A 26,419-nucleotide genomic window follows, 5' to 3' on the forward strand; every position below is an offset into this window, starting at 1 on the left:
ACCAAGTGGCCAAAAAAAAAAAAAAAAGTGAGTTATTGCAGGTTTAAAACCAGTAAGTCTCAATTAAAAAAAATAACTGATACTGTTTTTATTCAATATTCAGAGGTGTTTCCTTAATGTGACGCTCTCTTACGGCGAGATGTTGTTGCTCTGTGCTTGTGTTTGTCAAGTCGTTGCCTATTAGCTATGGTGCTTTCCAGGGTTGTGTTCTGTCACCTCTCTTATAGTCACTGTGTACTAATGCTTGTATTTCTCACTCTGACTCAGTTAAAATCTTCAAATCTGTGAGTGACACCACTGTGATAGGTCTGATGAAACAGCTTACAGAGCAGAAGTCTCCTCTCTGGCTGAGTGGTGCGCTCATGACAGCTTAAACATCTCCAAAGCCAAAGAGGTAGATGTGGTCTTTCGCAAAAACAAAGACACTCTTCATTATCAATGATGAGGTTGCCAGCAGAAAGCCTGAAATATCTGGGGACTACCATTTCTTTTTGTTTTGAATGGAATAATAATGTCAGTCATATTATGCAGAAAGCCCACAAACAACTATTCTTTCTGCAACAACTCAGGAAGTATAATGCATAAAAGGCAGGGATGTGTGATTCATACAGAGCTGTGATGAGCTGCGTTTTCACTGCAGGAATTTTCCCCAAGGACTAAGAACCTTTGGAGAAACTCAGTGCAGTTCCGCTGCTGTGACCAGAGTCTCCAGAGACATTTTACCACCAAAAAAATCTCTGTTCAGGGGTAGTACTTTCCAAAAGTACAAGAACTTTGGGGGTGAGGCCTACAGCGCTGAACATTTCTAGGTGGTCGAGTGCTCGCAGCTACAATTTTTAAAAATCACTGTGCTTCGACGCATCGACATCGAGTTGAACATGTTGAACACGTATGGCAAGAGCTCCTAAAATCTATTTTCTCACTTTAAGTCTAATAATGCAGGCATTTTAATTCTGCTTGAATCTGCATCATAAAAATACACGCCCTGAAAATAAAGTTCCCCAATGCTTAAGCTAAGTGGGGCGTCAACCGAGCTTGCAACACACTGGGGGAAAACCTGGCCAACAAATGCATATTGCATTGCAATGGAAAGATGAATAACCACCTATATCAGCTTGGTGGTGAATTAGCATCATGTATTCCAAATGAAAAAAGATCATGTATAACCTGAAGCGTAAGCTTGGACAATTTAGAAAAAGATTTGGGGTGGCAGTCTTTGAAATAAACTGATACACAAGGGCTGTTCTATTCACCACCTGCAACTATCTTTTTATGTCTGTTTGTTTTTTCTTTTCCTTTTAATATTCTGTACTAGTTTACTTATTCTTTTTTCTCTGAATAGGCACACAGAAGGTGTGGTGGGCTGATCTGACATCTGTGTAATTATATTCTTTGCTGTATTGTTCAGCCCAACGGCTGTTATGTTATAAAACCAATAAAGATGATGTTGAAAATAAATAAATAAATCAAATCTGATATGCAGGTCCAAATGAGAACAAGTAGAATAATGTTGACTCCCATGTACAAACAGCTGCTGACAATTCAAACTTGCGTGTTTGTGGTTTGTAGTCAGCCATAAAGAGAGACACTTACCTCAATAACACGAGAATCAAAGTCCTCATATGTTTCTGTGGAGAGAGAGAGAAAGACACCGAGATTAAAAACACACACATTTAGGCAGTCACATACATACAGACACTTTAAACAGATTAAACCAGGCTCCTGCTAGCGTAACAAATACCCAGAACCCCTTGCAGCAGTGTAACGAGTTGACACTTTTCATTGTCAGTGACCTCTGAAGGATGTTACTCTCCCAGCAGCAGCCTGTTCACTTCCAACCAATTAACAACAAACAAAGGACAGCTGACTCAGAGGCTCAGAGGAGAAAACACACATGCACACACACACACACACAGACACAGACACACAACACACACCTCAGCTGGGACATTAGCTCACCATCTGCAAGAAACTAAACCTGATCAGAGAAAGGCAACCTAGTTACAGCTCTCTGAACACCACGTTCACCAGACCCCGAGTGTATTTGTCTGTGATTGAGAGTGACAGACTGTGTGTGTGTGTGTGTGCGCAAAAGATAGTGTTTGTACACGTGAGGGTATGTCATGGCGTGAGAGCTTGTTAGCACGGTAACAAGAGAGAAGAAATATCAAGATGAAAAAAGAGCAAAAGGAAGCCGAGGAGGATGCAAAAGACACGGGAGGAAGGAGGAGAAAGATGCAAGAAAATGTGCTTTGTGATGACGGAGCCTCATCAGTCAGTAGTTTGAGTTAAATCTGCTAAACTCAATTCCGGCTGCAAAGACCAAAGTTTAAACACGTAATAAGGCTGGGAACAGGAGGCTAGCAGCTCCATCGGTGAATCAGGTGGATTTTAAGCAGCTGTGCTCCTCAGGGTTTGTAATGAAGAGTTGATTAGGCTGCAGATGCACCGTTATGGGCTTCAGAGACTGTTTACAATACAACATAACATTCAACCTTCAACCCAAAGTCCTGATGTAAACCCTCCTGTTACAAGAGGCAGCTCTGAAAGGATGGTGACCATTTATATGCCGAGAAGGTTTAAACTGTAGTCTGTCTTTATTGTCCCTGTGGGGCAATGTGTTGTACAGCCAACAGTCGATTAAAAAACTAAGACCATAAGCACCAACACGAGGCAGATATACTGACAAATAACAGAAGGAAAAACCACATTAACAAGATTTCTACAGGTTTAAAGAAATTATATTTAAGATTTTTAAGACCTAAGACCATTATGAAAGCAATTTAAGACCTACTTAACGTCCATACTCGCAAAAAAATACAAGCAATAGTGGTTATTGGGTCAATGTCTGTTTTGTTTTGTAGTTGTTTCAGCATGATCAGCACAAAAAGAACACATTTAAAAGTGATAGTGAAGTTAATGCAAGTTCATAAAAGTTACATTTAAGACACTTAAAGACACCTTTAGGCCTAAAATTGAGATTTCTGGATTTTAGACTTTTTAACGACCTGCAGAAACCCTGATTAATGATGGTTTCATACCATTTAAATGCACCAGGGATCCAGTGTTGTGCCTGCTGACTCACTGGCACACCTGAATGGAATTAAGCCACCATTATTGTTTTTACTTACAGTGCCCCCCCGAGTCATATGGTAGAATATATACTAGATAAAACTGAATGGATTAATAAACTCAATGCACAATTTACTAAATTGTAAGTGGATACATCTGACAAATTGTGTTTATGGAACAATAAGAATTGTCACCATGGACTAATAATTCATACTAATAAATTGTGGAATATGTATCCTCTTCTACATGCTGCACACAACAGAGTGAACATCAGCTATAGAGCAGATGCACATTCCCTGTTTTTATTCTGGAAGCCAGATGCATATTCATACAGAAGCATTACATCAAAATGTCCCCTAAACCACACACTCAGTTTAGCAATCTGTTCACACAGTTTATAAATGCATTTGCTTGATTTACCAATCCATTCGCAAGGATTTCTGTGGAAATATTTTTTTCCACTATATGACCCCCAGGGGCTACATAGATTTTCCTGCTACTGTCTACTGTTTTTCTGAATTTTCGAAACACTGCGGGTGACGATGCATTAAATAATTCACTTGCAGTCGTGTCAAACAGAGGAACTCATAGAGGTAATGAAATTTATCAAAAAAAAAAAGATTCCCCTGGGAGTATGTGGACATCATTGCTAGACTCGACACCACACTCAAAATGTCTCGCCATAAATATGGAAAGTTTTTAGTACATTGAATACTACTGTGATCAAATTATTTTGACAATCAAATGCTATTAAAAAGGCTATGTGAGAATCACAGGTAATAATAGATTATGATGGAATTTTTGTAACACTGATGGAAAACGAAAAAGTCTAATGCAATCTCTGTGTCCGATGTTTTGGTTTAGCACGCTAACATTTGCTGATTAGCACTAAACACAAAGTATAGATGAGGCAGATGAGAATGTCATTAGTTTTGCAGGTATTTGGTCATAAACAAAAGTACTGGACACATTTTACTACATGATGGCTCTAAATAAAAAGTGAGGTGTCTGTAAAAAAAATAAAATAAAGCAAGCGATCCAGCAGGTGCTGATAAGAGATGTTTCAGCCTGGACCAAAGTGGACTGGCCAACCAACCGACTATCACAGAGCCTTACTGAAAATCGCAAGTATAGCAGAGAAACAGTATGGTCACTTAGTGTGGGCTTCTTGTACAGAATGGAAAAGAAAGAAAAGACAAGAAAGTGATAAACAGGGGAGGTGATGGAAGGAGAAAAATATGGGTTGAGAAAGAGACAGAAAAAGACAGAATGTGAAACTAAAACGAAATGGAGAGGTAACAAAGAAAAGAGATAGAATGGGAGAGAAAAACAGATGATGAGGGCAGAGAGTCGATAATGGAGACTAAAAGAACAAAGAGACAGAGAGGGAGAACTGAAAGTGTGAGAGAGATAGAGTGGTGGGGGAGACAGACAGAAAGTGTGACAGAGAAAAGAAGAAAAAAGCAAGAAAAAGGAAAAAAGAGGGAGAGAGAGATGTCTTTCTAAATTAAGAAATCGTTCCACTTGACAGTTTGATCACATCCTCATCTTCATCAGTCCTAATGGGCCACTATACTGGCCTGTCACAGTTTTTCTCTCACACACACTCAGGGAAGCCTCCTGTACTCTGGATTATTCCTCTGTTTCTTCATCCATCTCTTCTTTTTCCATCACTTCAGTCAGTCAAGTCCAGAGTTACAGACCTACTGTTTACACGACTGTGTGAGTGTTTACCTCCGTTGGGTCCAGGGTCAGGGGGGCCAAGACTGATGCCCCCCCATGAGTTTCCCGTCCATCCTCTTTCCCTCTTCACCTTCATCTTCCTCTTCCTCTCCCACTCATCTCTCTGACGCACTGCAGATAGACACAACCAACAGATTTGGCAGTGAAGCCAGGGCTGACTTCAAAGAGGACAACATGATAAACATCAAAAGACGCTGTTTGTCATTGTCAAATGAACTGTGTGGTTACTGTTGCTGACAAATGAGATCACAGCGGAGGCAAATTGGCAGCTTCTGTCTCACACCAGTGGTGCTGTTGGTGCTTCTGTTTCTAAAAATTAAAAGGTTCCCCGTGGAGTTTTTTTTTTACCTCTCATAGCGCTGTGGAGCTGTTTATCTCTAAGTGGAACCCTGTTTTGTTGGTGCGCACTCCTGCCAATGGTTTCACACTATTCCACTGATCAACAGGTGGCGATAACAGCCAAGGTATGCAGCAATGTGCCAGCAAAGGCACGGATGAAGAAGAATGCAAGCTAGTAAGCATGAACGCTGGATTTAACATGATAGTTCAGATCATGTGAAGTGAGGTTATATGAGGTGCGTATCCATAGTCAGTGTATTACCATAGAGATGGCGGTCGACGTGCCCCCAGCATTGTAAAAGCAGAGAGTGCCAGGAAGTACCAAAATGGAAACTAAGCAGTGTATGGCTGCTGCTGACTTTAGATATAAGCCAAATATTGCTTTCTCCAAACCAACCAAACTCGAAATCACTAACTTTGCCTCACACAGCATGGGAGTTGCTGGACTACTGCTGCCTCTATCTGATAGTGTGTTTGTGTTATTGTGTGATTTTGGTGTTAGCTCATATTCACTTGAGTCACACAATAATAGAAACAAACTACCAGATCAAGGCAGTGGTAACTCAGCAACTCAAGTATTCTGCAGGGTAAAATTACTGATTTTGTCTATGGAGTTTGGTTGGTTTAGAGAGAGTGAAATCTGGCTCATATAATGGTGGTTTCCCATCAGAACTGGCTGTCTGACAGCAACATAAAGGGGTGAATATATTCTAAATATAGCGTAAACTTAAACTGATAACGTTTTTTTGAGTGAGCCTTTTACAAATAGCTAAAATACCTTTTGTTGCTGACTCTGTACACAACAGTTAATTGCTTAGCTTCTGTGCTGGTGCTCCTCTCTCCTTCACTTTATCTGGGGGTCTGCCAACTGGAATCTACTGTAGGTAAAACACTAACTATTTATTAGTGCCTCATACAAACCCACTTAAAAAATATGAACTATCCCTTTAAAATAAGTTTTGCAAAGTTTTATGAGGAATGAAACGCATTTGACAACTCCATTAGCCCTCAGGGATAGACACAATGAGTTTTGGTAACTGAATGTAAATTTAACTTTTATTTGTTTACAACTCCACAGAGGTCCTGTAAAACATCTTTGTAATTGCTGTTGCTTCCTGGCAGCTCTTGAAAAGATTTACAATAAAATAATTGCTCTTTGGCTTTGCTAAAAAGAACAAAAATGTTGGAGGTAATATTCCCATCGGCCTCTCAGTCTTTTAATCATTTTCTATTTCTAAAAACTCAAGACTCAAAAGAACAGACCTCTTCTTGTTTTACAAAGCAATTCAGCAGAGAAATTAGAAAATTACATCTCATGACAGTATATAACAGCAATATGAGAAATAATTTGCTCACAGGCTCACTGGTGTGTGATTTATCGTTTATGTTTATTTTGTGTGTCTGCATGTCTGCAAAATGAGGTGTGTATTCAGTGCATTCGAGCTCTGTACCTAGCTCAGCTTGCACCTCCTGCTGCTCACTCTCTCCTCTTCGACTCATGCTCCGCAGAGTCCCGTCCTTTATCACTGGAGCGTTGAGGCCAGGCCACAGAAAACCACCACGACCTGCGGGTTAAAGACACAGAACGAGTGTGAGAAACAGAGCACGAACAGTCAGAGAGATGGAGAACAAAACAAACAAGACTTGCAAGAGAAAAAAATATATGGTATGACTCATTTTCCAAATATATATATTTCTTATCCTTGTATATAAAGATCTAAGAAATGATTCCAGCACCACAGACAGATGAGAAATGGTGTGGACGCCAAAGAGAGAAGAGACAGGCTGACAGTGATTGACACTGAGACTGAATGAAGAATGATAGAACCTCTTAAAAGAAAAGTGAAAACAGGAAAAGGAGGACAGGCAGAGTGAATGAACAGTAATTCCTCTCCATAGTAGAACAGCTTAATGAATTAATAACATTAACTAATGAATATTCTAGTGTGTCGTGTCCATCAGAACAGCAGCACACACTTAGGAAAAAAGGAGAAATTTTGGCACTTCAACAAGGAAAATTATTATAAAACAGACAAAGAGAAAAGTTTCTAACTGCTTAACTCAAAACTGCACCCAAGAAAGTCCAGACCAACACCTCCAGAGGCTAAAAGAAAGACAAACAGATGGCTAAAGGAGACAGAGACAGAAAGACAGATGGCGTCTGACCTTCTCCGATCTTCTGTCCTCGGTTCAGGTCTCTCTTCAGTTTGCGTTTGGTCCTCTTTCCTCGGCCCTTCCTGGCTCCGGCACCCGACTCCGCCAGCACACCTTTCCACAGCTCCTCAGCCGTCACTGGAAACACACAGACAAACACACGAACAACAACAAAATGATCAACAAGATCTGTCAAATTTTTACACTTTCTCCATTTTATCTGCACAAGTAAAGAAAACAAGAAAAAGGAATGACTGCAAAACATCTGGTCACGACCAAAACTTCATTGAACACAAAACAGATTACATCCAAGTACCCAAAAACTACATGAAACAATGATTCACAAAGTCACACTGTGCTGATATACAGAGCCAGACTTAGTCAAGCAGACGTGTTTAATTGTATCCGGTTTCAGCTCAATTAAATGTTCAGTTTTTAGAATTTCCATGTCAGTAAATCACAGCCACATTATTCTAATTACTGTAGAGCTGCAACAATTAAGAGATTAGTTGCTTAAAAAAAATAATAGGCTACATGATATTGTCATTGGCATTTTACATCATTTTCTGATGTTTAAAAAAACAAACAATTAACTGACTAAATGGTGAGAATAATTGTTGAATCTCTAAATTACTTTAATAAAATAAAACAATCAAACAATTGGCATTTGCTATAAATACTATGATACTTGCATCAGATGGCTTGTCCATGTGTACAGTATCTGTCCCTATCAAATAAACCATACATAAATAAATGAATAAGACCAATGTTCACAATACTGACAGCAGCCTCTACACTGTAAATTGCTATTACTACTACTATTATTATTATTAAAATTCTCCCAACATTTGTCTTGCTCCTGCGTCCTACGTACATTCCTGTCTGTCTAGTGATGCAAAATAATAGCTGCACATCATTAGTAGCAGCCAATTAAGTTGTGATCAGTGATCAGCAAAGAAAGATTGATGACATCTCCTAAAACCAGCACAGCTGGGCAGAATTTTGAGTGTGTTTGACTGTGTCATGATAAACTGGCATATAACCATTTGACTGGAGCAACATGTGAACACATTCAGCAGGGGCATGTGGACGTTAACCTGCAAGGACAGCAGGCTGCTGCTAGCAGCACTGCTAACATTAGCCACACTGTGGGGCAGCCAGCATTTCGATGTCATGACATTATTTACCTGGAGACCCTGATTTCCTGCTCAGTCTGAAAAGAAAATGCATTTAGTGGATTGTTGGATAATTTGCAATGTTCATAATGCACTGTGCAAAGAGCCACACATTCTCGATGATTTTTAAAACAGGATTTGATTCTTAAGGAACTGTGAAACTCAATTCGGCTGTTTTCTGAATGTTTTCTTATGTTTAGACTAGACAGCTAGTCTGAGTTAAAATTTCTGTTATCGACAGGGAAATTAGTCATCAGGAACATCACTATCTGCCACAACTGCAATTTTGAAAAGCAATTTTGTGTCTGCATCTGCCAGTGGGCCATCATGGTAAGTGTAGGCACAGTAATAATATGTTGATTCCATTACAGGAGAGATTTGATCCTCTCTGCAATTAGGCTGAAAAAAATGTGAGAAAAATCCAATGTCATGCATCCTTATCTGTCTGAAAAGCCAAAATGTTGCAAACAGAGAAGAGTCAGATTTTGATGGGACTTTGATACGATGCAAAACACTACTCAACATCTCTTTCAATACCACAACAAAAGGAAAAAATAGTCACAGGCACACAAAATGGGATAAATGTTTTCTTTTGATGCCTCTGATACTGTATCGTCTGATACTGAAAACGTATTGATACTTTGATGCTTTTCACAACCCTGAACCTTCACAGCAGTGAGTTCAGCTCCACTCACTAAGCCAGAAGACTATGAGTGTAATTTCTTCACAATGACGCAGCTGATTTAAGTTGTCCAACTAAAGCCAGCTGTGAGGATGTATGGACACTGGGGGCTGAAAGGGGCAGGAATAAAGATGTCCAACAGGTGACATATGGTATTGCCTTGGGACTGTTATTAAAATACAATAAACTCTTACTGTCTGAGACCTGGCACCTAAAGTGGATATACAGTATAGACCTGCAGTATATTCACAGATTAAGACCCGCCATCAAATGCTGCACATCAGTGAAAAAAATTAATAATAATAGTAAATACAACCAAAATTCTCCCGAGAATAAATATTTAAAGACTCTTCATGGAAAAATCTGAGCCCAGATACAGAATCAGTGGATAGTGATGGGTTTAAAAGAGTGTTTGACAGCGTGTGTGTATTTCTGTGATCACAATGCAGACATGTTGACGGACACAGAACATGTGATTGTCTGATAAATGTTCAGACAGTGACTGTACATGAAAAAGATGGCCAGTGAGTGAGCAAGGCAGAAGAGAGAGTGTGTCTGACAGCTCCATACATGCCTATTTAAAAGACTGTCAACAAACTGACATGTTGTCTAAACAAGCTCTGCTAACATGCACCTGCTGATAGGAAAATCATTTCCAACATACAGGACACGGCCAAAAGAATGTGGACATCTTGACATTACATCAACATGTGACTGTTAGACATCTCATCTCAAAGCCATGAAAACAGCTCTTAAAAGAGGGCAAGTGTGTCACACATAGTATATTTATTATCATCAGAAAAAGCAAAAGAGAAACATTTGAAAAAGGAGGAAGATGAAGCAAGAACATCCGAGACAGGAAGTTGGGGGTTATGGGAAATGATTTGTGGTAATTATTGCGATGGACATGAGCACTGGAACTGAACTAACAAAAATTTAGAATCTTACCCACTGCCTCCACCTTGGTCCATGTGGTTTTAAGTTTACAAGAATAATAATATGTACCACAAATATGGAGTCCCCGAAGGTTGCCTGGTAACCTCAAGGCTCCAGGAAGTCACTGCTTCCAGCAGCTGGATGCCAAGCAGTAGTTACAGCTCATAATTCACCATAAGCCCACAAATAGCTGTTTTTAAATTTCTGTTTGTGTACAGATTTAATAAAAGAGATACAGCATGTTAATTAGGCAGCTTTGAAGGTGTTGATAGACAGGTTTTTGAACTTTGGGGACCTAGTCCTCAGCATTATTTTCTATATACTCTGCTGTATATAATGTTGTGTTGCATTTGGGTAAATGCTTTCACACAGGCTACTACTTACACTTGTTGAAGAAGCTGCTGTGTCTGGTTTGCTGCCAAGCTGCTGCAGGGGACAGTGGAAATACAGGGTTTCTTTGGAGAGAAGCAGCTGAGGCTCGACTCGCCAACTGGGACACCTGAAGTGCTCCCCCCATGGTACGGAGTGGTGCTACACCTGAAAGAGAGGGACATCCACCACAGAAAAGAGAGATGAATCAAAACTGCAATATGTGCATAACACCAAGCAGGTTTACTGTACAAAGGCACAGATATGAATATACACACAGAAAATACTGATATAGCCTTTCCATTCCAGTGAAATAAGTAAGCTGCAAATTTGCCGAATTAAAGCATAGACTCAACATTGCATAAATAATCTTAAGTTATGTTCTCAGAGGCGTCTACAGTTAATAAAAAACAGATCGACATTTAATTGAATCAAATTTGAATGAAGTTTGGCGGGGGGATACATGCATAATATTGAGGTTATATAAGGATCATTTCTAATTTATCATAAACAAGACGGAGGTATTAGTCACCAGTCCTAACATTTCACACTTCACACAATTATGCGCATAAATTACCATAAACGACTGAGTGATGACTGAAATAACGATTAGACAGCATTGACTCACACTCAACCCGCAAAATGGACACAACGCCCGGGTGAAATACATTTTGACGTCTAAACTTTAAGGACCTAAATGTCGATATTAACTGTCTGTGATACATATTTCTGACAGCACTGAAATTACAGTTATTTTATAGCCGCCCCTGATTATGACAGCCCTGCAGAGGCGACAGTCTGTTCCGTCAGTAGACAGAGCTGACCGTAAACAAACAAACATACTTCTAAACAAAACATACAAACAGTAAACATACACAGATATATACAATGGTTTGTTTTAAAGAGGCTGTGGAGGATAAAAAAGAGAAATAATTCACCTCCGATAGTGATGCGGAGGGCACAGCACACCCGTATGGACGCCGCCATGTTGGAATTATGAGGGGTCCTTCAGAAGACAACAAGGCGTCTGCACTATGCCTGTTGAAAAATATGAAAAAAAACCCCACAGACTTACGGAAAACACAGATGATGCGGGATTTTGATTTAATTTTTCTTAAAAAATAAATTGAATTCAAAAACATTTTTTGTTTATCATTAAATCATAGAAAGTATCTTAGGTTAGGGCTCACAACATACCATAAGAGACTTAAAATTGAGACAAACAATTCCATCAATAAATAAGAGCAGATGTACAAACATACATTAAAAAGAAGTAGTTGATGCTGTTTAAAACGGTGAGAATGAATGAGTTTTTTTTTTTTTTTGGTTTAAGTTTTCTATTTGGCCAGAGAGCGGTGAAGGGTTGCGCAGGACCTTTGGTGAAGGAATCTGCCTTTCTGTTTATTGTGTGACTGTAAAGGTCTGAGAGTTGAGTTTGACTGTATTCTTGATGATTCTTGTGAGTTTTTTCTGGCTGTTTTCTATGAAGAAGTTGTATCAAGATGCAATATTGATTCAATAGACTGATTCAATGAGTGACCAGTATACTGTTTTTAAAATGTTCTGTCTGACATTAAAATAGTTGCAGTGCAGTGCATTATTAATCTTATAATACTGTACTGGACCATACTTGTTCAGTTTGGCTTTGTTTCATCATACTATCATACTGAAGGGTTAAAACCTTAGAAAAACATAAAACAAGACAATAACAGTGTCATAAAATAAAGGAAAAAAAACAAGATAGGATTAATATAGCATAGAGAAAATATGGAATGTAGAAAGAGGTGGTTTATTTAGTAAAAATACAATTCAGTGAATGAAACTTTTAATTAAATAAAATCTGTGATGTCAGTTTCATTGTGAACCTTTTGGATCTGGTGAATGTAACAGAATAAACTGGAATGGACAAGAACAGATTAGTAAAAATAGTAAAAACCCAACAGAGCTTCTTCTCAGACCCCACTGTCTTCCTCTGCTCATTTTGTCATGTTCCTCCATTTTCATTAATTCTCGCCTCCTTATTCTCACAGAACATCACCTCCTGTTCCTCTTTAAAACACAGCTGCTGTTACTGTTGGCAGTGTCTCACACAGAAACAGATCAAGGACACACACACACCCACACACATGTCTTTTCACCTCATCTCTGTGGCTTTTACTATTTCTGTTTCTTCACTTTATTGATTTTCTTGGTTAGATTTGATTATGTTAATTTATCAAATTTGAAGCATCTTTGCTGCTTTCTAAACTGTGTGTGTGTAAGCATGATGAGTTGCATCATTTGTATGAAAAACACTCACATGAATGATATGTTTGTGCCTTTCTGATGAGCTCTCTGTGCCAGGAGGAGAAAAATCGGGGGAAAAACAAATTAAGGAGATGCTTTTCCAGGAGGCTGTCTGTTGATTGGCTGCAGATATAAAACCCTACTGTGCCTCGGGTTTTTCCCCGTATCTTCTGATATTAATTATCACATCAAGAGGAGAGGAAACAAGATGATTATGGTATAATGTGGAGAAGCTGGGGAGAAGAGGCAAGACAAAGGTGAAGTAGATGAGTGAAGAGATGGAGTAGAGACAGGAGGAAGGAGAGGGAAAAGAGAAGGGAATTAAATAGTTCCTACAGATGGTAGCCTAATAAATAGAAGTGTTTGTCAATCATCCACACAGCATGAATTGCATAACCCATAAAAACTTGTCACAGTTGATAAAGAAGACAGCACTGCACGTCTTATTTGTAGGTAGGTGTGTGTGTATCTAAAGAAAGTTCTTGAATTTACCAGGTTCTGGACAGAAAAACATGTCAAAAAAGGAAAAATAAAGTAGTCTGCACTTCCAGTAATGCTCCCATGAATATTTATTTCTGTTTTACCATATGATGTTTCAGGTGCAAGGACTTCTTCACATGTGAGACAAATTCAGAGACACGGATTGCAAGTACCTATCCAAGGGGTCACCTGACAGGTCATGCCATTACAAAATGATAAACAAAAAAAAAAAAAAAAAAAGGACAATAGTAAAATAAATATATCCTGGATGGATACATGGATCCCGTCAGTAAAAATGTCCAGTTTAGTCAAAACAGGGTCAAAACAGCTTGAATATCACATGACTAAATAAATGAAGGAATTTATGTAGATTCAGATCTAGATTTTTTTTAATTCACTGCACTATGAATGTTTTACAAATATATTATGTATGCATTCAGGATGGAATTAAATTACTAGGTGCCAAAACAAGCAGTAGGCCTCTGCTGACCTCCTGTGTCTCTCTTCTCTGTTTGTCTTTTGACTATGTATTAAAACAGAATATGTAATAAATGGTGTTTTATCAATGTGACTTGATGAAACACTAAATAGATTTAGGGAAATAAGCATGATATGAACTGTAACAATACAGGCCTTAACTAGATTTCAAAATAGGGTCCCTTTGCAAAGATGCCTTGAGATTAGATTAAGTAATAATGTTGATGTTGCCTCACGGCCCACTTCATTTCAGCATTGTAATGTAATGGTTCATACAGTTTTAGCAAACAAATTTGCAAGACATTTAATTATTGCAAATTCATTGCACTCTCCAGCCTTGTATGTATTGCTTATGACACAATAAAACCCAAAGCAAATCATTCCTTTATTCCCTTTGAATGCATCTTTCAGTTTAAGTCTACAATAAATGTTAAAGTGTGTAAATAAACCAACAGCCATGTGTGCATGTAAAAAGACAAAAAGGGAGTGGTCACCTGACACACACTTCATTTGCATATGCATCTAAATTTGTACATATGTTTGGTGAGTGCCTGCACACACACACACACACACACACACACACACACACACACACACAGCTGTGTCTGAGCATATGCAGCAGGCCACCAATCAGAACCTCTAGCCTTTGGACACGATTGCCTGGTGATTATCCACTGTATGCGTCTCAATTTCACCTTATTCAAGATAATTTCCTTGATATTACAGCCTTTTTACAGTAGAGAGCTGCAATCAAAAACCTGCTGAAGAAAGACAGAACAGCCGCCCAGCTGTGTGACAGCAGGAGGTGGGTGTTGCTGTTGAAAGAATCAATGCCTTTCCTACAGCAACTTTTCTCCAAAATAATTGCCCCATAATGACAGCTTCATCCAGGGTTTTATGTAAAAGAGTGAGTCACTTTTCTCGGCTTTGTGCAGTAGCGAGCGGAGGAGTGAAGAGTGGGAAAATATTTTTTTCTTTTGAGGTAAACACAGTGGTGCTGCTGGAGTTCAGTGCTACTCAAGTCAAAGTAAGAGAAGTTTGTCTCGAGAATACAGAAGTGCAGCTCACTGAGAAAATGTCGGCGATGCAGTTTGGTTTCTGCACTGTCTGAGTGGGCTGTTTCAAACCACAGAGGTCAGCTGCTTGTTACATGGAATATTAGATTGTATTATGTACAAATGTAAAGTTAGAGTTATTTTGGGCACTCGAGATCCTCGATGTAAAAGTCAGTTCATTTTCCACATAGACAATGTGAGGTGACTGGCAGTTGAATCACTTCCAAGGCTTGGATGGAAATGAATCACAAGTGCAGAAGAATAGATGAGCTCTTATGCCTCTGTTCCTTTCTGAGAGCCATTCAAAAAATGGATCATTGTTCTTTTTTCTTTCTTTGAGGAAGCAGAGGTTATTTGATTTATCTCTGAAATAATAACTAGGGTAATGATACGATAAGATTTGGATCAGAATTAGGCTTAGCAGCACTTAATTACTCGAATTGCCAGACCTAATGTCAGTGATCAGCACTGCAAATATTATACTTAGGCTGTATCTTAAATAGTGGATGGCGCTTCTTGGACTGAAAATTCAAGCCAATCTGAAAGTGAATTAAACCTGCATTCTTTCTAATGTCCAGCAGGGGGGCAACTCCAGTGGTTTCAAAAAGAAGTCAGATTGTGTGTATCCATGTGGCAAAATTACCCTACATTTCACTTGATTTGTGACATCAGTAAACAGTTTCCTGATGAGTTTGTTTTCCATTGCTAGTTTGAGGCCATAAAGTACAATAGACAATAAAAGCAGGGTACCTTGTGATTGACGCTTCATTCTCAGTGAGCCCATCCAGTTAGCGCTTATTCAATATGGACCAAGATTGTGTTGCTTCATTGCCAATTTCTTGCTTCAGATGTTTTCAGAACCATGTTTCTGTGTACTGTCTAGCTGTAATATGAGAAAGGTTTTGGCCAGGCAGCCAAAACTTTTGTCTGGTTTCTGATGGAGCTTCTTGCAACTCAAATCAATCGGTCAAACCAGGCTGTGTTGACGTTCTGTGAATGCACTGGCTGCAAAAAAACCAAGAAGCAACACCCATAATGACAAACTTGAGCCTTTAAAACCAGTGGGTGATATCACGGTGCATTCACACTTTCTATTGTACAAGGTGACACCACATCCCTCTGCTCTGTCAGTGACTTTACTGCTTTGAATTTCTATGAAATGTGTAAACAAAGATCTTTTGACTTGAATGCAATTCATGCTTATGCTCAATATGCTTCTCTAAACTGGGAGTGAAAACCTACTGACTATCAGTAGGTGCAGGTTGTGGGGTTGTGTCAGGTGCAGCACCTCACACAAATAACCCGAAATATCCCTTTAAGGTCGTGTTCCATTTAGTGTAGTGAAGCCTTTCCAGAGAGCCACAGCAGAATCACCCTGACTCTGTTTGACCTGAATGAAATGGAACCTTAATTCGTATAATTGAAAACACCTGTTTAAACTATATCATTTCAAAATAGCTGGTTTGAAAAAGTCTTTTGTACATGTGTTTGTTGTCTTCTCCTCAAATTAAGGAGGCGAGTCTTTCAATGTTGTTTTACTGTTACCTAAAAAGCAAAAATCATCAAACATCTCCTCTCCCTCTCTTCTTCCAACTGTGAAGGAGAATCTGTGGTGGCCACGAAACTGAGCTGCTGATTGGTTTGTCCATTCTGGGCTACTGTAAAAACATGGTGGTGCAACACGGTAGCCGCTGTGGAAAAGGACCTACACCCCCTGCAAATATAAAGGGCTCATTCTAACCACAGCAATTCTTAATTTCAGGTAATTATAAACAATTGAAAACACACTTATGAATATTTTATTCCATTTCTGCCAGACTCTGCCAATAAATCGCGATGAATCTTACACACTGGACCTTTAAATCCTTCTCAGATAAAAAGGTAAGGTAAGGTAAGGTACTGAGACACAAGGGGTTATAATGCCTGATATTACATCTTGTTATACTCACACTCATATTCTAGTTATTATACTTGAGCTCTACATTTTCCATCAAAGACTGAAATCTCCTGGCTTGAAGTTAAGACCTAATATTGCCACTACCTGCTGAATCATAATCTCTCCCTCCTCTGTACACCCCACTGTGCTCTTATCTGGAACTTAAACATCACCTCCACCTCTCTCCTCAGATCTTATTGCTTTCCTATCGCACGTCCTTTTCTCATGAGATCATTCTAGCCTCTCCAGATTAGATGATATGATGAACTGCAACTCTGACCTCTCACTGCCCTGATTGTTTGAGCTGGTGGTGTTTGTATTCTCATTGGCGTGCTCCTCAGAGGCTGCTCTGTATGACAGCACCTGTCTCTGGGAACATTTGTGCTCTCCATACAGCGCAGAATATACCTGAATCCTAAAAAACATTTTAGGATATAGTTTTTTGATATATTTTTTATATATCTTCAGGTACTTGGCTGATAATTAACTACTTATTCACTGGTATCAGTAGATCTTTTCACAGCAGCCATTTTGACATGAAATACTAGTAAACGCAGGTGCTACCAGTGATCCTAATTAAGGTTCCATCAGGTCAAACCAAGTCAGGGTGCTGCTATTGTGCATGCTGGCTCACTGCGAAGACTCTACTACACTAAATGGAATGGGGCCTTAATTTGTATTGTGAGATGAGATTTTAGTTTTTGTTAAGATGTATTTTGTATTCCCATCTTACATCTGTAACACCTGTGTTTACTATTTCTTATCAACATGGCCACTGTTAAAAATGTATATTGTGAGTACAATGAAAGTTAGCCTCTAGCCTGTTGACCAATTGACCCGTCCTATGTCCCGTCCCTTTTTATTCCAACAACAATTGAGCAAACTTGGTACCTCAGTCAACTCTTCCCTTCCTGTTAAAGCGATGTATAGCTAATTCTTAAGTTAGCTAATGTTAGCAAATCACTAGTTAACTGGTTAGCTAGCTGGTTAGTGAACATTTTGCTAATATTAGCTAACTTAAGATGTGAATATATGTCACTTTTTTAACAGCATATTAAAGATCTTTAATGGGTTTTTTTTCAACATAGACAAGCCTAGTGCACAGTGTCTAAGTAGCTTACAGGAAAAAGAAGATGAAAAAATTGTTTTTTGGATGAATAGATATTCCCTGACTGAAATCAATTATTTATGTTATAGAAAGATTATTATGGACATTGTTTATCAAGCCTAAGAGTCTGCAGCCATGCTAGCAGCTCTGGGAGCTAAATGCTCACAATGACAATGCTAACACGCTGATGTTTAGCAGGTAACATTTATTGATTATTTTAGCTGAGCATTTTCACATAAGCACTAAACACAAATTCATAAATGTGAATTTAGTCATAAAACAAAGTTTTGGACACATTCAAATTTTGACACCACACACCACACCACTAGTTATGCAACAAGTACAAAAAGACTATGTTTGGCTCAGTTTGGGATAAATAACTTCAAACTTAAAAAAATAGGTGCTGCTACTACAAAATACTACACAGCAGTTGCACACACAACCTCTTTGACTCAGTGTTACAAAAGGAGCAGCTTCCTGAAGGAAAAGGAGCAAGGCAGAAACAGAAAGAGAGACAAGGACAGCGACTCAGACAGATAGACAGGGAGAAGAAATCCTCCAATCATCTGTCTTCTCCAGGTGGCTTTAGAGATTAAAGGTACACATCTATCACACTGCACGCCAAAGACTCTCCCCTCTCTGTCTCCAGGCACTGAGTCAGGAGTTGGGCAGTGGGTGTGAACAGTGATTGTCGTCTGTTTGTGTGTGTGTGTGTGTGCGAGAGAGAAAGAAAGACTAAGTGTCTGAGCTTTATCTATAATCTACCGTTCAAACCACTGCAAAAGTTATGATACAGCAAAGCAGCTGACCAGAGAGGAAAACACAACGTCTCAGTATCGGCAAAATAAAACAGAGCAAATAGAAGTAACACAGCACCACATTATAAATATGACACCCATAAATATGACCATGACAATCTATTCAAATAGTTTTAAAAAGCTTTTCAAAATGAAGTACTGACTCAGCTGACCTGAGGAGGAGGCTGTTCCATGATGCTGGAGATAGAACTGGAAAAGCACAGCTTTGTTTTGAGCCTTTACCACTGAACATTTAACAGATGTTGGTCTGAGAAGTGCTGCTGTTGTATATGGGGCTAAAAGATCAGAAATACATGAGTGGGAGAAACATGGGAATGGAAACGCAGATATGTCATTTGATTTCAGAGATAATTCTTAATTTCTACATTTAAATTTTTGTTCTTAAACTCCATACCAGGTGGTGATTCTGCTGTACATTTTCAGAGATCTGTCAGACTGCGCCTGACTCCTGTCTAGCATTAGATTGATTAGCAGAAATGCTTTTATCAAAAAAATGAACAGCTGACATAGGCTGGGTGGCACCAACAAGGATTAATTTGTACACCCGATTAAATCATAGTTTAACTTTGAATTGAGTTGCACTAAACTTTGCTAAACCTGTATTTAAAACTCAAAATTAGTTTTCACTCTAAACCTAGATGAAATTTAATTTTCTTACACCAAAACATCAAACTCCAATTTAAATTGTCATTAAAGTTTAAACTTGGAGGTTGCTGTTGTTTCCCAGGGACTTTGAAAATGCAACCTAGTGGATGCTGCGATGCCGTGTGAAATAAGTTGCCCACAGAGTGCATCCAGTGAGTCAGGCTATGAGTTTGCTAAACAACATAAAGATCTGGGGATTTTTTTCATGGCAATTTTTTAGCCAACATCTCTATATTGCTTGATTTTTTTGTAATTTTGTTTGCTAAACTAAATTTGTTTTTAACTGGAACTCTGCTCTGGATTCACTCTTTTTAAACCTAGTTTTGCTAAACTCTGATTAGAACTAATCTTATATTACATTATTTTTTGTCAGTGCAACTCAGTCTCAAAGTGTCTTTTAGTATGACTGAATGTTGAAAAAGGTGTCCACGCTTTTTATTAACACAATGAAAGGTTCAAAGTTCTAAGACATAAAAACAGGACGATACTCAAAAACAAAGGCTCTGTTTCAATTCAGTGTGCACATATCCCTTAAAGGATCTGGACCTGTGTCTAGTTCTCTCAAGAAAAATGTCATTGCTGGACTAATGCACTGATTTCAAACAGTAAAGTATGTAAAAATGTAAACTGCATCATTTCGTGTGGTAATGAAAAGAAAAAAAAGGGTTTCAGCAGCTGACTTCTTACAGAACTGACCGACTGAATATAGTTAAGACTGTGGTATAGTCACATTCAGAGCAAGAAAAGTACAGAATGACAGCAATTAAATGACACACTGTCACTTTTCCAATGGCTCATAATCAAATCTATTTTATTTCCAAATTACCTTGAGTTGCACAGAAATGAGGGAGATTCAGCAGAGTGAGCAAAAACACAGCAGCAGGAGATAAAGAGAGGCACATAGTTAGAGAAAGAGTTGAAGGCTTGCCCCAGCGGAGCTGTCTTCAGGTCATCTTAACCTGACGTGGATCGATATCGTAACTCCCTGCCGTCGCCTCTCTGACACCTCCTCTTCCCCTCGTCTTCCTCCTCTTCTATCCTCACACAGACAGGATGAGACGTGATGCGAGGGGAGGTGAAAGCACACCTGGCTTTAACTGTACAAACCAATAATTGTTACCAAATCCTTCCTGGCTTTGTTTTAATCTCCTTGATTCAGCAGATATTTGGGGGAATTGGTCCAGCAGGGGTCCTGGCAAAAAGATTCAAAAACCAGTCAAACTTTTCTCACTGGCTGTTAATCTGTGTGCACAGTTTCTTGCTTTTAAGTCAACATGTAAACATCATAAGTACATTAGAATTATCTGGGTATTTGTCCTCTCATCATGATGCTGACAGTGCTATCTATATACAGTATGTTTAGCCTGCTGTTGATAAATGCCTTCTGGTTTCCAAAGCTTCTTCCTTGATATTTAAAGTTGCACTAATCAATATATTCACATTAAATTCACCCAATATCTAAAGGTTGACGCAAGGGGTCTTTCTCAAATTAAAACAAAAGACACAGATCATGGGAGTTGCTATATTCATGTTTAACATGACATGAAGCATATGATATTAAAGTTTTATTCACGTAAAATTCAGTCACATGCACAAGCGGCAATTTCTAAGTGGAAATGTGAACAAACGATAGAACATTGGATTGTTTCAGAAGATTTCCTGACCTGCTTCAAGTTGCTAAGCAACATGTTGCTCGTTTGAAAAACTGCTGACCTTGGTTCTATTTTTGTGAAGAAAATTACATTAAATAACTCATATTCATTTGGGTAGATGGAGCATTCAGAAGCAGCACTGCTGCAACACTGCTTACAGTATATCTGGACAATTTTATGCACTCATACCGCTCGAGTTCGCCTGCTTGCTGTATGTTAGGAAGTGGAGTCACTGCTTGATTTGGCAGGCAGCTGTTCTCAGTAAAAACCGGCTGTACGCTACCTGCCAAGCACCAAACGGCTGACAAACAAATGTAGCCTAGCCACTGGTGGACATAGTATAACATATAGCTGCCAGAGTCCAAAACAGAACTAAAAGCAGAGTGAATCTTACTTCTCCTGGCCAGAAACACAACAAATGAATGCTAATGTCATATCTATCAACCTCATGAAGTTGTTTTGTCCGAGTTGTGTTTACAGCTGTGTCCATAAAAATCAAATGCAGGTTTAAACTTGCAGATTTTATAGTTGTAATCACGCGTCAGTGTCCGCCTCAGTTTGAGTTTCTAAACACTTTGCCCCTGCGTGTGACTGAAGCGGATCCGTCTCTTTCACAGAGAAAAGCAGGTGGTCCTGATGTTTTTGTTCACTTTAGTGCAGAAACAACAGCAGTCCAGAGTCATTTTAGCTTTGGATGCAAAATGAGCAGTAATTTGGTGACTTCTCACAGAGGTGATGATAGCAGGAAATTCAAAAAAAAAAGGAAGCCCAATTTTCAGGTTTTGATGTAACAACAGCGAGAACAATAGAGAAGTGGATTTTTAAGTGGAAGGACTGTTTTAATTCTCTTCCAAGGTCATATTTGGACCAACTTGATGCAATTTTAGATTTTCTTTTTACAAAGCACTAATGATAACTGCAGTAGCTCCTACTGAAATGAACACACCTCCTCCCCTAAAACACCTTAATTTGTCCTCTTTTCCTGTTTTATAGTTTAACAAAAAAAGTTCCAAATGTCTTACACAGAGTGGGAATTATGCAGCCACTTCAGTGTCAGATGAAAAATTTACCATGTGAGACATTATGTAACAATGATTGTTGCAGAAGTTAAAGAAATTATAGAGCAAAGGGGAAATTGTACTGCAGTATTGTCTGTGGAAAGAGAACAAGATAAAAGGTGTGAAAATAGGAGATAAACAAGGGGAACTGGGGGAGGTTAAATTGAAAAGAAAATATGGGAATATGGAAGAGGAAATATAAGACAGTAGAGGACAAGGAAACACGGAGTGAAAAGGGAATACAGTGAGTGGCAAGAGGGGAGACAGAGGCACAAGACATGAGGAAGAAAATGATATAAGAAAAGGAAAAGGAGTGACTATAACCAGAAAAAAGGGAAAAAAGAAGAGGGCAAGATAGAACAAACAGAAATGAGAGGATATACAGGGGATTTAAAGAAGAGGGGAGGAGGGGAAAAAAGACTGAAAAGGATGAGAGGAAATATTAGTGGTGAGTTTCAGATGGAAGATGAAAAGCAAATATGAGGAGGAAGAACAGACAGGTGGAGAAGATGAATGCATAAATGTTGTCTAAACTAGACTTTGTAGCATCTAATTTAAAAATTCATGCACAGAAACTACCGTACAAAGCTGTGTCCCATTTCTCTTTGCCCCCACACTCAAACTTTCATCTGTTCTGACTGTGTAAAACATGTTGTGACAGGAAACCTCTCTCCTAGGACTGCCTGTTTCTCTTTTCCCTTCATTTCTCACCGTCGCAGCTCGACATTGTACAACACCTTGTGAACAGCTAAAGCAGAGAACATGGAGAAACTGGGTTCAATCCCTGCATCACACACGACCTCTGCAGAGGAACTGAATGAAAACCAAAATCAGTTGCAGGATTATGGGAGAAAGACTCACTTTTATATACTGCACAATCTTGTATCGTCTTGTGACTTAATTGCCGTTATTTAAAGAAAAATCAATATTTAAAGTTCCCCTGTACTGAAAAAATGTTTGGATGTTTGACCTCAGCTGTGCAGAATGTGTAGAGTTTGACATTAGAAGCTGTGGCAGACTCACGCTGTCTCAGGGGCAGGGGTGAAAAAAATAAAATGGTCACATGGAGGGGCGTCTATGGCAGTGCATTACATTTTCTCCACTGGAAGGGCACCCTCAAGGGCACTTCATCATGTTTGCTTGCACATTGGGCCATCGTAGAGGGCACATTCACTGCTGGGCTTTTCCATGAAATAGAAGACATCCTGTGTCCAGTAGTTTGCGGAAAAAAAACACACATCAGACACAAATTCCTTTTCAAAAGAAAGGGTTTGGATTTTTTTGGCAGACCTGAGACATGGTTTGGTGACATGCCGGAGCCACGGTTTCCCCGATATGTGACCATCGAAGCTTCCTCCTCATACCTCTCAGACCAAATCAGCCCAGCAGTTCACTTCAGCTCACCTGACATGGAAATAAAGAAACACGCCATCCTGTCACCGTCCTCTGGTGGCTCAAACATGTATGGACCAATAAAGCTGCTAGACAGAGTGTCCATGTTTCAAGTCCTTTTCAGGTCATAGTGGTGTGGTCCACTGAGACAGCGGAGTGGACGCGCCCCAGCTTTTCAGAACACAGAAAACTGCACATTTTTTCAGGATTTTGACAAGTGCTTCCATATACTTTACATTTTTTTAAATTATTCATATTTTCCTGGGTAGTTTATAACACATGTGTCTGTGATGTGACAAACTCAGAACATAAATTAATTGTTGCTTTACAAGATCTTTAATAGTCACGTACAAATAAATTTTATAAATTCTAACTACTGTATATTGACATTTTCCAAACCTATAACAGGGTGTCAGTCCTTGAGAATAAAAAAAAAGTTTCTTCTTCCTTTTAGTCTCAAAATGATCAGAAAATGTATCACAATTCATTGCTGCCACAAAACTGTTAATTATATACTGCAAGGCTAAATTATTCTCATATCAGATACCAGAGGCCTTTTTTTTTTACTTATTTAGAAGTAAGCAGATTAAAATGTAAAATATTATTACATATATGAATGCTACAAACATCACACAGTGACATCTTACAGGGCATGATGACTGGAGGAAGGACTTCAACATTAAGTAAATGGTGTGAATATTGTAACTTGGTGACAGCATGCTCTGACAGGCTATCTGATAAAGTTGTTATTTTATGAGGGAAGCTGTACAGAGGCAGTGGGTAGAAAAATCGTTACTTTTGCCAGGAGGAATAGTAGGTGAAAGAAATAAGAAAAAAGACGGGGAGAGGAGAGAGATGAAATGATGAAATTCAATTGTACTTAGACAGTTGGCTTGAGGGAGGGAGAGGAGGGAGGATATGGAGAAAGAAAAAAGTGTAGGTGAGTAAGGGAGACTCGAGGAGGCAGATAGTTGGAGAGGCGCAAAGAAACAAGGGAGAAAACCGAGGGAGCGGAAATGAAAAAATACAGTTAGCGGGCGAGAAAGTACTCTGAAAGCATGCAAGAGGTGTGCGTATATGTGTGTGTGTGTGACTGAGCGTGCACAGTGGTCCGTATGTGTTTTTATTTGATGTGAATAAAGGGGATGGGAAGAAAACGGGAAGAAAGCAGAGGATAAAATGAGTTTTAAATGGAAATGCGTAGTGAGTTGAGGTGAGCAAAGGGAAGTGGGTGGCGGGGGACAGGGGCGGGAAGAGGTGGGACGGAAATGAATGAAAGCCAAAGAGGGAAGGAATGATTGAGGAGACATGAGGTAGAAGAGATAAAGAGGAAGTGGAGAAGAAACAAAAGGGAATGAGAGGCTGGAGATCTAAAGGAAGAAACAAGGACAATGAAACAACAGCAAAGTGTATATAGACATGGTGGGAAGGTGGAGGGAAGAAAAAGGGGAGAGAGGAGGAAAGCATAGAGGGATGAAAAGAATGAGGGATTTGCAAAAAGAGGTTGAGAGGAGCACTAGTCATGCACTTATATGTCTCCACCAACCAGTCAAACTGCAGTTTCCATATCTGTCCAGACTCATATGATGTATACAGTGAAGACTTTGAAGCAGTTTAATATGGAACTTACCACTGCACTGAAAGAATTTAATAAAAAGTATTAAGTGTATTTTTTTTGGGCAAAATGGAAATAATCACTATGCATTTATGATTCCAGTGAATAATTTCTAGTGAGAAACATGCTGTCTTCACTTAGAGACTATTTTTACAGAGGAGTACAGAGGACTGATAGAGAGCTGAACATTATGATGTCACTGTAACCTTGACCTTTGACCTTTGACCACCAAACTCAGTCACCAGCCAATCAGTCCAGCAGTATTCGAGGTTAGCTCCGGACAAGATGCAGGTCCAGTCATCATGCATTCACTCACTCACTCACACATGCATGCACACAAACACGCACAGACAAATGTGATTACATGATCTCCTCCAGGCGGGAATAATAAAGGGGTTGAGAAGTTTCAGGGCTGAAAAATGTTGAAAAAAAAGAAGAAAGGGCAAGGGAGAAACAAGGAAATTGTAAGTACATAAGTATATTGTAAGTCCAACAATATCATCAGGCAGGGGTGACCCAACCCCCTAAAGAGAAACAGAAAGAGATTAAATGTCAGTTAAACACGACTTTAAAAAATGAAAACACCAGAAGAGAGGGATAAATGACAGGATGATGAGAGGAAATGCAGAGAAGCAGAAAACCAAAAAGAGGAAGTCGCAGTGAGTGTGTGTCAGGCAGCAGAAACAGGAGCTAATGAGACATAAAGAAAGAAAGACGGAAAGATGATGAAAACATAAGGAGCAAAACATATAGACACCTGCAGAGAACAAAGGCAGGAGGAGAGAAAAAGAAAGAGAATCAGTAAGTTGTAACAACACTGACATTAAGGCATGAAACAAAAAGAGAAAGTGGCCCCTAGGGGAGGGAAACTGGAGGAAAAGAAAGTATTGGAAGTAGTTATTTCATGGTCGATCATATTCTGGATTATATCTTAAGGGGCTAGGTTGCTTTTTTTTAATGCAGTTGTATGAGCCACTTATTGCTCATGCTTGCTGTCTTGCTTTCAGACAGCCTTTTCCAACAGGCCACCACTGTTATATAAACCAAATATTTCTCTCTGCAATCCAACCAGACTCCACTGGAGTTTGTTTGTGTTATTGTGCGACCTCTGTTTTAAAAGGTTAGTTCGGTTTCAACAAAGTCACACAATAACACAAATCAATCAAGGCAATGTAAAATGACTGTTTTTGCAAAGGGAGTCTGGTTGAGCAAGAGAGAGCAATATTTGGCATATATAACAGTTGTTTCTTGTCAGAAAAAGCTGTCTGATGGCAAGGTAGAGCTGTGAAAATATTCCATTCCAAATACATTTTGATGCTGGCCCTGTCCACAGGGACTCCTCTTTGCTTCTCCAAATGACCAGCATCTACTGTGGGTGATACACTAACTATTGCTAAGGACCTCATAGGCTTACAACCCCACCACCT

The 26,419-nt window shown here is 39.1% G+C and overlaps 1 protein-coding gene across 1 annotated transcript in view; it reads right to left on the bottom strand.

Annotated features, from left to right (window-relative positions):
* Positions 1-11,530, bottom strand: part of mrps5 (mitochondrial ribosomal protein S5) — a 31,156-nt gene extending 19,626 nt beyond the window's left edge. Inside the window, exons 1-6 of the mRNA XM_084736595.1 lie at positions 11,409-11,530; positions 10,486-10,638; positions 7,321-7,446; positions 6,606-6,719; positions 4,807-4,926; positions 1,594-1,628 (exon numbers count right to left, since the gene is read on the bottom strand). Coding sequence (XP_084592721.1) covers positions 1,594-1,628; positions 4,807-4,926; positions 6,606-6,719; positions 7,321-7,446; positions 10,486-10,638; positions 11,409-11,457 — 597 coding nt within the window. The 5' untranslated portion in view covers positions 11,458-11,530. The remainder of the gene's footprint in view (positions 1-1,593; positions 1,629-4,806; positions 4,927-6,605; positions 6,720-7,320; positions 7,447-10,485; positions 10,639-11,408) is intronic.
* Positions 11,531-26,419: the final 14,889 nt, after the last annotated feature.

This window comes from Lutjanus erythropterus, chromosome 14, assembly GCF_056507025.1.
Source record: "Lutjanus erythropterus isolate fLutEry1 chromosome 14, fLutEry1.hap2, whole genome shotgun sequence".
In the NCBI taxonomy this organism is placed as follows: Eukaryota; Metazoa; Chordata; class Actinopteri; order Lutjaniformes; family Lutjanidae; genus Lutjanus; species Lutjanus erythropterus.